This window comes from Podarcis pityusensis (assembly GCF_964106645.2).
Source record: "Podarcis pityusensis genome assembly, chromosome: 4".
NCBI lineage: Eukaryota > Metazoa > Chordata > Lepidosauria > Squamata > Lacertidae > Podarcis > Podarcis pityusensis.
Window position 1 is genome coordinate 68175962 of NC_138027.1, and position 12830 is coordinate 68188791.

At 44.1% G+C, this 12830-nt stretch overlaps 1 protein-coding gene across 2 annotated transcripts in view; it reads right to left on the reverse strand.

Annotated features, from left to right (window-relative positions):
- Nucleotides 1-8274, reverse strand: part of FRMPD4 (FERM and PDZ domain containing 4) — a 203489-nt gene extending 195215 nt beyond the window's left edge. For both annotated transcript variants that reach the window (XM_081001279.1, XM_081001282.1), the window contains exon 1: nt 7944-8274. In XM_081001279.1, coding sequence (XP_080857405.1) covers nt 7944-7984 — 41 coding nt within the window. In that variant the 5' untranslated portion in view covers nt 7985-8274. The remainder of the gene's footprint in view (nt 1-7943) is intronic.
- Between the last annotated feature and the right edge of the window lie 4556 nt (nt 8275-12830).

Sequence of the window (12830 nt, forward strand, 5' to 3'; positions counted from 1 at the left end):
ACTCTCCAACAACTGTGTTTAGGATTGCATTCATAAAACGGGAAAGGCACCACAAGACCTCAAAGAATGAATTTATACGAGGATCTTACACTGACAAGTGTATACGGTTCAGATGTCTGGAATGCAAACAGTGCATTAACACTTGAGGTTTGGGGACATGGTTTTCAGACCTACAGGCATACATCAAATGGGATGACTGACTGACTGTTTTATATTGCATGAGTAAACTTTTTGTATTAGTATTATGAACCCAGTTGATATCGCGGTCAATACAGCAGGGGTGGACCTTGGTAATATAGTGCCCTGTGCAAGACCAATATTTGACACACATACACACCTCACCCATCCCAAAGCTGCCTTCCCAGAGTCAGGTAAGGGAGGCACCAGGCTTTGGAAAGGAGGAGTGAGGCTCTGGCAGGGTCATAGTGCCTTCCCGCCTCCTTTCCAGAACTGCGTAAGTGCTAACTAGGCTTTGAGAAGAAGCAAGGCAGTGCCCATTGGGCCCTGCAGCCTGTGCTGGGGAACCGGTTGTGCTGCCCTAAATCTGCCTCTGCTTCCAGTTCAAAGTGTCTGGCAAGGGTTGTATTGATTTCCAAAGCTATGCTGTTGAATAAATGCAATCTGTGATAGTTACAGCCATACTGCTTGCAATCTTGACCCAGCTCTGTGGAGAAGGTGAATTTGGTTCTATTTTGCATTCAGCTGTTCTGCTGAACTCAATAGTAAAATTTCTTCAGTCTAGTTGTCTTTTCCTTAAAATTAATTACACACTGTAACCCAAGCAGTAAAATTGTTCCAGAAGAACATAACTGCCCCAAGGCCAAAAGTATACAGTATGGCTACTCTCATCCTTCTAAGTTTCTGCCTTAGGGTTGTTGCCTTCTTCCTCTGTGGATTATGAAAATTCACATCTACTTTCAATATATATTATATTTTACACTTTAAAAAAAATGTTGCAACTTCTGGCAATTGAGGAAACTCACCATGTTTACAAATAGGCCTAACACTTCAATTAAAGATATGTTAGTAGATTTATAATATGAGGGTTAGTTTATTAATTGATTAATTAAGTTAAATATTTTTTAAAGTTATATATTACACATTTCAACTACATTAATTCAAGGTGGCTTACAGCATAGATGAGAAACAAATATATACAAACTGCACAATAAAATCAAAGTTTGATGTATGGGTGAGCTGATAAAAAGTGGGAAAATGAAAGAGTCTACTGAACGTCTTTGATCCTAATCAGCTTGTTCATGCTCTGCTATTAATCCAATCCAAAATCTTCAACGTCTATCATTTAAATATAAATTTTGAGGAACAATAATGCTATTGTTTTTAGAACTTATCCAACTATCAAGCTACAATTCTAAACCCCATTGAATTCAGCAAAACGTTCTTCTGAGTAGGCCTGGTTAGGACTGTGTTATTTATAATTATTGTGTTGTTACTTTTATTTATTCACATTTATCTTCTAAACTAGGAAAAGACTGAAGTTGAGTTTCAGAAAACACTAAAGCATTTGTAACAGTTTATTGATGGATTGGTCAGCATATTTTATGATGTTTCCATTGCAGTATATACTCTTAAGCATACTCAGGGGAATTTCAGTTCAGCTCAGGGAGACTTCTGAAAAAGCTTGCACTGTATAGGTTCTAACTGAAAGTGATTTCCCTTCCCAATTCTTCTTAGCAGTGGAGATCCTCTACTTAGATGTTAGCCAGTTGGTGCTTTTGTGCATGGTCATGCTTATCTTGCATACATTTGATTGGTGCAGAGAGACGCCAAGAGCTGTACATACTGCATTTCATGGTGTTCCACTCACATATTACATTTTTTCCCTCTACAATCATGCAAGATTAGACACATACACGACAGAGAATAAGCTCCCATGCATCATTTTGTGGCCCTATTCCACAGCCGCTCATGCCACCATAAATTGGATAAGGTGCTGTGGAGCATGTTACTCCAAAGAAACTGCAGATAAGAGAAGGAGGGCTCTTTAAGCAATGATGTCCCTCAACTGTATATAAACATATCTAAAGAGTAGCCCTACTTGTTTGAAGAGTCCCTTTTTTCTACCTTTTCATATTTGATCTTGTGCATTAATTCACTTTATACATAGTAATGCACTGTCAGTTTAGAGAATAAAGAGCGGATCTTTACATGTATCCACTCTGGGGTTGTTTTTTTTAACTTTCATCACTTAGATGCTAAATTGTGATATACACAGTAATCCCTATTTCAGAAAATTGTTGAGAATGCAATAGAACATCAATTCTTTCCAGCAGACCTGAGAATATCTACAATCCATTTATAATTTCAGGCTCAGGCTTAAAATACAATTGGCTGGCATACCATAATAACTGAAAATGACACTAAATAAGAAAAACCTACCTTCAAAGTGTCTCCATGTTACAGGCAATGAAAAGCACCCTTAGCACTAAAATCGTCTTGGTCAATTTAACAGTGCTAAGTGCAGAACAAATTGATCCTAAATAGAACCAAGCTCTTTCCTGGCATATGCCTACACTGAATAATATCCAGCAAATCCCATGCAACCCTTTCCCCTCTTTATCATACATTCCATAATGGCCAGGCTAGATTTAAATGCTATCATATAATACTTGAACCAAAGGGCACACGAAGTTGGCAGTAAAATCCCAGTTAGTTCAAAGTCACTGGTCAAATATGTCCCCTTCTAGCATTGCAGAAGACCTGTTCTCAACTACTGAACGACAGCAATATGTGGAAATGAAAGAAGGCTAAACAACATAGCCCTTTGGGGCTAAATTTGCTTATAAACTTATTTATGTCATGTTTTAAAGCACCACTCACACAAGATGGCTTCCATATAAGAAAAACAGAAAACATACCAGAGAATTTTAGGTGGCAACACAAAAAAGAAAACACAGGGCGGTTCAAAATAAAGCATCAGTAGATATTCTAGCAGCTGAAAAATTAAACATTCAAAAAAAGTTCTTTTCTGTGTGCTCATAAAATAAAAGTCTAAATCAGGAAAAAGCAGCCCAAAAGAAATAATTTTCCAAAGCTCAGTTAAAGATTTGCACAGCTGAAGATCTGCAGAGGTCTACACTTACATGGAAAGGGAGTTCTGTAATCTTGGAGTCACTACAAAAAAGGTCTTGCTTTTCATTTTTTAGCTTCACAAAAAGTTTTGGCACCACAACTTTAACAAATACAATTAAAGGCTTTATCTTCACTATCCTTTAAATACAACATATGGTATATGGTACACCAACAAGATACAACTTAGAATGTTATGCTACATGCACAAAGCTTCAGTGTTGAGCATTCTAGAGCAGTTCTTTAGTTTAATAAGTAAGGTGTGTGGGTTTATTTAGCAACTGGAGACAGAAATGCTTCAAGATAAATCCAGCATAAACAGCAACTCAGAAGCAAGTCCCATTGCATTCTTTGGGGCTAACTCCCACATAAATAACTTAGCATAGGATTGTAGATTTAAACTACAATCCTACATGCAATTTCCTGGAAGTAGGTTCAACTGTACTCAATGGAGCTTACCTCTAAATAAACAAACCATGTGATAGGACTTTAACAGTGCAATCTACGTAGCAAAATATATGTTTCATCAAAACTCCCTAGCTTCTATCTATAGAGAGAAGTTGCATTGGTGCTGCTACAGCAGCTTATAACAGCTGTTCCACCTGGGAAAGCTAATAAACTGGAAAAGTTGTTTCTTCTTCTTTTTTTTGAGTCACTACACTGTGTCATTAATTAAGTATTAATTATGTGTGGGCAGGCAATCAACTACCAATTTCAATTGTATTCGCAAAGCTTAATTATGTCCAGAATATTGCCATGTCTGAATGAAGGCTTTCAAAACAACTGAATGAGGGAAGGGGGTCACCCCAAACCACTTCTGCTTCCAGAGACATCAAGGGGGCATCTGACCCAGGCTTCATTCCCTGTATCAAATCATTAACACCACCAGCAGTTTTCCTTTCTTTGAAGATACATTTTATTTTATTTTTAATAGAAACAATTTTATAAATCCAAACACAAGCAAATTGGCCACTGAAATTAGCATTATGTTCCCTCAAAAGAAGATATGTGGTTAATTCCATTATGCAGAAAAATAAAATGCGATCAGTTGTGAAGTTATTCCTGGGCCATAGGGAGGAATGCATTTACAGTACTTAAAACATGTTCTCATACATGCACACTGTTTGTTTGTTTGTTTGTTTGTTTGTTTGTTTACTTATTTACTTAATCAATCTCCATAGCTCAGTAGCAGAGCACATGCTTTGTATGCAGAAAGTCCCATGTTTGATCTCTGGCATCTCCAGTAAGAATTAGGAAAGTCTCTGGTCTAAAATCCTTGACTGTTGCTGTTATTCTAGACTAGATGGATCAACAATTTGACTTGATATAAGGCAACATGTACAATGTGACACAAAGGCAACTATATTCATCACAACTTGCTACAGAAATTTTTTCCCCTGTTTTATGGTCCTAAAATGGTACAAAACTACCCATGAAATGATAGAAGACTGCAAGATCTCAGATCAACTATCCTAAAAAAATTAAGGGTCTGCTGTTTAAGTTCCACAGAAACTTGGGAGTAAGCCTCATTAAAAACCAATGCATTTGAGTTCAAGTAATTTGAATTAACCTGCCTGTAAGGAACAATCTTGTACTCCACACCACCAGACAACACTTAACAAAGCTAAAATTTTAGGCAAAAAAGAGACCATTTTTAGTTAGATAGACCTATATTGGTATTTGTAGATGAACACAACCAGTTCACATATGGAAGTTTTTATCCTAATTCACAGGTGCTCATTGCATATGAAGAAGACTGTCCACGGTAATTGATAAATTTATTTATTTATTATTTATTAAATTTATATACTGCCCTATACCCGCAGGTCTCAAGGCAGTTTACAGAATAAAATCACAATATAAAACCACAAAATCCATAATCAAAATACAAACAACAATCCAATAACCCCTCCCCGCAAATAAACCCCACATTTTAAAAGGGCATAGGATGTCAACTGATAGACCTTCTAATGCCATGACTATAACAGTTATCACTTGAAGTGATCCTGTGTCTTGAAGAATAATTAATCAGCTTTTTTATTATTAAACGTGTTTCATGCACAGAAAATCAGAAATAGGCCTTAGGGGTTAGCACAATCCTGCATCTGAGTTCAACTCTGTTTTCTCCCATCTAAGTATGTATAGGATAACTGCATTGTGAGGGATCAGTCTCACATCTGAATCCATGCACAAGCCTGAAAACAAACTAGAATTCTAATTGTACGCGCACTTATGTGAGCATACGTCCCACCGATTTAAATTAAATTTATGTCAAAGTAAGTATGCTTAGAATTTTGATGTACACACAACAAGGAATAACTAGCAAAATGCCTACCAAATGATGGAAGTGTGTGTTCATGGAAACATGGCCATAAAAAGACTACTTCTGATCTGACAGGCAAGTGTCACCCTCAATTCATACTTCCTGAGGACTTTGCCCCACATTTTCCCACGACTTCCCCTGTCTCAAGTCCTCTTCCCATAGAATTTTTGCTTCCATCATTCTTCTCTGCCGCTCCCCCACCACCTCATCTGCTCTCCCTCAGTCAGGTCTCTGCTGTCCTCCACCTCTTCATTGTTCCTTTGCTCCCCTCTACCTCTAAGTTCTCCCCTCCTTTTCTGGATTTTCATCCAATTTTTAGTCAGTTGATCCCCATTATTCAAATTCAGATGATTGCACTATTAACCACCACCATCAAAATTGATGATCATAAAATATTATACATCTTGAGCAAGGAATACCAGATGTATTTTAAGAGCCAATTTATACATCTAAATTCCCCCCCTGATGTATTTCCATCTGTAGATTTTTAGAGTATGCAAGTCTTAGGACGGGATCAGGCATTCCATTATACACATAATTATAATTATCATTTATGACTCTGAAAGCATAAAATGGATATAATCCACTATCATAAGGTTGCACATCATAGGTCAGGTCCTTTCATAACATTAAGCAACTTTGCAAATATCACATGAGAGGCATAGCTTCAAACCTGATTATTACCTCACCCTCAGAAGGCCATTTATAGTATACCAAAGTAGCTTCTGAGATGGATAACCACACAGCTAAAAACCTTAGCAATTGACACAGGAAGATGTAATGGGGATATTTTGGGTAGAAATACTTTGAAAATACTGGGGGCGGGTATAAAGACAATGAATTTTTTTGTTGCTTTTACTGGAGAGGCAGCTTGACTTAATATGGTTTCACACCTGTGGCATTTTCCAACTTTAGTACACACTGTACTATAAAGGAACCATTTGTCAACTTGGCAGGTGCACAACCTGTAAGACCCTGATATAACGTATCTGCTTTTTACAGTGGTACCTCGAGTTACAAACACTTCAGGTTACAAACTCTGCTAACCTGGAAGAGTTACCTCGAGTTGAGAACTTTGCCCCAGGATAAGAACGGAAATCGTGTGCTGGTGGCGCAGCGGCAGCAAAAGGCCCCATTAGCAAAAGCACGCCTGTAGTTAAGAACAGTACAGTTTCAGGTTAAGAATGGACCTCCAGAACTAATTAAGTTCGTAACTAGAGGTACCACTGTACTTCTGCAACAAGAGTTTTCTTCTTTGACTACATCTCATTCCAGTCAGAACCTCAGAAATGGCTAAAGACCAGTGGTAAATATGGCATGTTAACCAGCATATATGAACACAGTAGCAACTCCGAGTATGTTGCAATCTAAAGTAAACTCTTTAGTAAGATTATCCTTATCAAAAACCATGAAAGTGGTGGACCACTTTCACACCACAACCTTGAGAATGTCTGTGGTTTCCATAACACCTTTTTCCCAAGAAAGCCTAGTCCTGTTTTCTAACCACAATGAAATGCCTTTCAATGGTCTCAGCTTGCTTGTGCATGTGTAGCCTTAGGCCTAACTTTTCTCTAAAGAGCTTTCCTTTCTACAGCAATAAATCAACATTCAGCTACTATTGGGAGAAGAGAAGAGATATCTACACATAGGGAGGTGGAATGTATCAGACACATAAATTCATCCTCTGGAAAGATGCATTTTCCACCTGCTGTGCTAAGTAAGGACACAATTAACTCATCACTGATCAGGTGGTGCCAATGCAAGGCAGAACTGAAAGTCGTGAGCATTGGTACACATCTTCTCTTTAAAAAAAACCCACAACTCTTAGTGCGCAACATTTCTAATTTACTAATGCCAGCTTGATAACCAAGGAGCCACCACCATAGTTCAATAACCAAGATGGGGAGCAGCTAGTTAACCAAGACCGGATTGCAAGTTAATTCACAAGATTTCTAAAAACTATATAATGCTTTGCGTAAGATTGTGGATCCACCTTCCTTCCCATCCAAGCAGGACTTCAGGGCATCTCAGTTAAGGCTGGGGAGGGGCTTTCTCCACCTAGGGTCACCCTACCAGCTTTTGGAGTGCTGGTGCGGGAATCGCCCACGAACTAAAGAGGACCTACACCTGGAGCTCAGCCAAAGAGTTCTGACACCACTGTCCAAGCCCCCCAATCCCACGTTCCCCTGTCGAGGAGCATCGTCAACATGATGATCCATGCAGCGCACATAGGGAGCCGCTGGCTGCATGACAGGAGCCCAGAGCAGCTGCCTCGGGCGGGAGGAGGGAGGGGGCGCCCTCCGCCAGCAAACGCAGAACCTCCGCTGGAGCGGCGAGGAAGTTGAAGGGGCTTCGCGGACTCACCTCTCACTCCCTTCCGTTTCTCCAGCGCCAAACGCCCATCATCGCCCCAAATGGACCAGAGGGACCAAGAGAGGAGGAGGAGGAGGAGGAAGCAGCAGCAGCAGCTGAAAGAATTCGAGACAACCTAAGAAAGACCCAGTGAAGAGAGGGAAGGAGGAGGACCTACCCGGAGAGCTTGGCAATCTTGACAAAGCTAAACACATCCATCCATGCAGCCGCCGGAGCTCGGCCTCGCTTCGTGCCCCGCTCGCCCGCTCACTCCAGCAGCAGCTCCATGCCAGGAAGCAGGGGAGGCATGGCTCGTCTCTTCCAGCACCAGCAGCAATCCTTGCCTCGGAAGAAGGAGCTGGCGACGAAGGCGGTGGCGGTGGCTGCTGCTGCTGCTGCCGCTGCTGCTGCTACCCCCCTCCGGCCGCGAGCTGAGCGTGCAGCATCTCCCAGCGGCGGCACCATCGATAAAAATGAAACTGCTGCCGCCGCCTGGGCTGCTTGCTTGCTTGCTCGCTCGCGCACGCGCGCCCCCGTCAGCCCGGCCAGCTCTGGGGCTAAGCCGGCGAGGCGTCAGGCCGGCTAGGCGAAGGGAGGAAGCGCCTCCGCGTCTGCGCAGAGGCCCGCTCGGCGCAGCAACGAAGCAGGCAGCCTCCTTGCCGTGGCGCGCGCGAGCAGCCTCCTCTCAGGGGGCGGGAAAAAAAGGCGCCTCGCGCGGGCCGGAGCCTCAACCAACAGCTGGGGAAGCAGCAGCTGTTGCTAATCCCGTGCACCTGCCGACGGGGCCCACCAGCTGCCTCGCGCCCGCCGCTGCTTTCCCTCAGGCGCGCAGGGCTTCTGCTCCATGGGGGCGGGAGGGCGGAGGCAGGATTCTCCTTGTCATAGCAGCCCGTGAGGCCATCTTGGAGGGGGCTGCTCAGTGGTGACACTTCGTGTAGGCACGGAGGCACACGGTGTTTCTCATTTGTTGCTGCAAGACACTCGCACCGTGGCAAAGAAGTCCCCGGGAGAGATGCAAGCGAGCCCCTTCTCAAAATGGAGCTGTGCTTGGAGATGCAAGATTGAGAGTCAACGGGCGCCATACAAGCCAACTCCTAGGGGCCAAGCGGGTCAGGGGCAAAGCTTCCCCCCTAAACAAATAAAAATACTTAACTGACTGGGGTGCTGCCCCCTAACAAGAAATCTGTCTATGCCCATGTGCCCCTCCATAAAATATTTGAGGGTGCTTGGTGCCCCAAAAGTTAATGGGCATTGCCATGCAAATGGTGTGCTTGCACTGCATCTTGTGATCAATTATGTGGTGCGGGGCTTACCTGCTCCCCCAGTATTTTATTCACGTTGCCACATTTATTTTTAAGCACCCTGAGTGCTTCGCAGCCTCTCTCATTTTGAAGGAAAAGCAGATCAGTAGCTCTTGCTGGTTGGGAAAGAGGATAGAAGCAGTAAAAAAAACCCCAATCCCTCCTTCCTCAAAGGGAAAGCAGTGAGAGGTGGAAAGAGCCCCAGTCAGGAATCCCCTTAGAAGCCATCCCTGCTGGGTGCCACCTTGGGGAACAGCTGCAGCTTTGGATGGCGAAGGCCTCAGGTGGAGTCTCTGGCATCTCCAGCTAAGTTTGGGAGAAATACCTGCCTGGAATCTGGATTAGGTCCTGCCAGTCAGTGCAGACGTGCCTGAGTTAAATGGATCTAGCATTTGAGTTGGTTTAAGGCTGCTTCCTTTATCCCTCTTCCTCTGAGCCGTGCCACTTCCAAGGAAGCCTGCTGGTCCCACTTCCACAGTCTCATTCACCCTCTCTCTAGGCACTGCAGCAGGAGGGATTGGGGCCATGGTGCTACCTATTAGAGAAACTGTGAGCAGCCACTTGTGCCTCCTCACTGGCCCACTCCCCTGCTGTTGGGCCTGTGGTATAGACTGGGTGGCACAATGGTTGGGATTCTGTCCAAGGAGCCCAGCTCTTCCCACCATGCTGCCCACAAGTGAAGACAAGCAGAGGGCTGTGCAAATGAAGGTTGCTACTACTGTCCTTGATAATTGCCCACTTGCCCTCTTCCCCCCCAGAAAGCTCCCTCTGCCCACATGTCCTCTGCCTTTTGGGATTGAAGCAAGAAGGGCTGAGTCCAGCAGATGCCATCCAGAGGGAGCCTGTTGGCAAAATAAGGCAGGCCCCCCTCTCTCGCTGGGTGGTGAGGATGGCAGGATTGGGGTTTTGGACCCAGTTCCAACCACTGCACCCCCACCCACCCACCCCAAGGAAGAGTACAGGTAAGAAGAAAGAAACTACAAGAAAGAAGATTCCACCTAAACATTAGGAAGAACTTCCTGACAGTAAGAGCTGTTCGACAGTGGAATTTGCTGCCAAGGAGTGTGGTGGAGTCTCCTTCTTTGGAGGTCTTTAAGCAGAGGCTTGACAACCATATGTCAGGAGTGCTCTGATGGTGTTTCCTGCTTGGCAGGGGGTTGGACTCGATGGCCCTTGTGGTCTCTTCCAACTCTATGATTCTAAGAAAGAGGCTGTTCCTTCCATAACTAACATTCTGGGCCAGGGATGGGGGAACTGGCTGTGGCCCTTGAGATGTTGTTGGGCTCCATCTTTCATCAGACCCAAGCCAGCATGGGATTATGAGAGTTGTAGTACAACAACATCTGGATGGCCCAAACCTCCCCTCCCCTTTCTCTGTGCTGCACCAGAGGGAGGGAGCTGCTCATAATGGACACAGTCCTCCCTGCTATGGTGCCCAGAGAGGATGAGAACGAGAGGAAAGGGAAGCAGCCAAATAATAATAATAATAATAATAATAATAATAATAATAATAATATTGTACCCCACCCATCTGAGGGGGGAGACTCCATCAGGCAAGGCCTCCTTCCACCGGCCTTGCCCCACCCCCTGGTCCTGGGATTCTTCATAAGGAAGCTGTGCCTGGAGGAAGAACTGTGAGGGGGGAGACTCCATCAGGCAAGGCCTCCTTCCACCTGCCTTGCCCCACCCTCGAGTCTCTGCTTCTTATTTTGTATTGTATTATGTTGTGCACTGTGGTTTGCTGTTGTTTTATTGATTGGAGTTTAGAAATTACTTATTGTAATTGTTGAGTGGATTTCTGTTTAATTCTGAAATGCTGATATTTAATATTATTTTATATTATTTTACTGAATGTTGAATGTTATTTTATTTGCATATTGTATATTGTATTATGCATATTGTCTTATTTATATGATGTTAGCCGCTCTGAGCCTGGCTTTGGCTGGGGAGAGCGGGATACAAATAAAATTTATTATTATTATTATTATTATTATTATTATTATTATTACTGGATTGCCCCAGCCACTCTGGGCAGCTTGCGACATACATAAAACATAATAAACATTACACGTTAAAAATCCGCTATCTTTTTCTTTCTTGCATACTTCCCTGACACAAAGCGGAACAGAACGGATGAGGAAATGCAGCTGGGGGGATGAGGACCTGGTGTCTTCCTGACGGGGGGGGGGGGAGGGCGTGGGTGGGTGCCTGTCTTTTCAGCCTCTTGCCTTATTCATGGCAAAGGAAAGGCAGAGGGATTGCTATTTTTTTGCTTCCCGTTTGATCTCCTCTCCTCACCAGCAACAGCTGCTGATTGGCTCCCCGCACCCTCCACTTCCAAAATGTTGTGAGCTTGTCTCCTGAGAAATTGAAAGGCGTGATCTAGAAGATGAGGCTGCGTGCAGTCAGATTGTGGGAAGTGCTGTTGTTCATCTATTTGGGAAAGGGGGGGGGAGGCTTGATTGTCCCTCCTCGTACACATATACGCACAAATGTAGAATTGCTGTCTTGCTTGTTTTTAAAAGCCAAGGTTGATTTTTTTAAAAAATGTGTGTGCTTTCTGCTGTGTGTGTATGTGTGAGAGTCACACACCACCAGCGGCCTGCAGCTTCCCAATACAGCCCTCAAGCTAAAAAGCAAGGTTAGCGACCCCTGTTTTAATTGCTGTGTGGTAAGGTAAGGAAATGTTTGTTAGGTGCAGATTATTCTGTCTCTGTGGCATTGTGTATGGAGAAATCCACCTATGCTATATGAAGTAGTCCTCTACCGTCAGACTACTGATCCACCTCTAGGTCTGCCAACAGTTAGCAGCTTTGTAAAGCTCTGTAAAGCAGCCTTCTCCAGTGGGGGTTTTCTTTGGAGATGCCAGGGTCAGGGACAGAATGTAGGTACTTCCATTTACAAAGTGTGGACTGTACGTTAACTAACCTATTATCCTCCACTAATGTCTTCTCTGGCACGTGGGTGGTGCTGTGGGTTAAACCACAGAGCCTAGGACTTGCCGATCAGAAGGTCGGCGGTTTGAATCCCCATGATGGGGTGAGCTCCCATTGCTCGGTCCCTGCTCCTGCCAACCTAGCAGTTCGAAAGCATGTCAAACTGCAAGTAGATAAATAGGTACCGCTCCAGCAGGAAGGTAAATGGCGTTTCCGTGTGCTGCTCTGGTTCGCCAGAAGCGGCTTCGTCATGCTGGCCACATGACCCGGAAGCTGTACGCCGGCTCCCTTGGCCAATAAAGCGAGATGAGCACCGCAACCCCAGAGTCGGCCACGACTGGACCTAATGGTCAGGGGTCCCTTTACCTTTAATGTCTTCTCAATGCCTGTGTGCAATAGTGACGGGATGGGCTTCAACACATACTGGTAAAGTAGGCAGGGTGTGTGAAGCAGCCTCAGTAACACTAAAGTGCAATGCCACATCAGTCTGTAACGAGTGGAGAACCTTTTGAACCTTCTCAGCAACCGCCTGAGGGCTGCATGCGAGTGACTGGCAGGGTGAGAGGCAAATGTGGGCAGAGCTATAGATTTAATGTTCTGTGTGTTGTACAATAGGCTAGTTTCTACACACACACACCCCTCTATCGTCCATCAAGGCAACCAAGAGGCATTATCAGAGTTCAAGGATACATTCCGGCCAAGCAAAAACGCCCAGAATGCAAATCAAGGGCGAGTGAGGGGTTATGTGGCTTGGGGAGAGTTCTGAGAGCCAGAGTCCTGAATGGCCAATTTTGGTCCCTGGGCCTGAGGTTTCCCACCCCTGGCCTA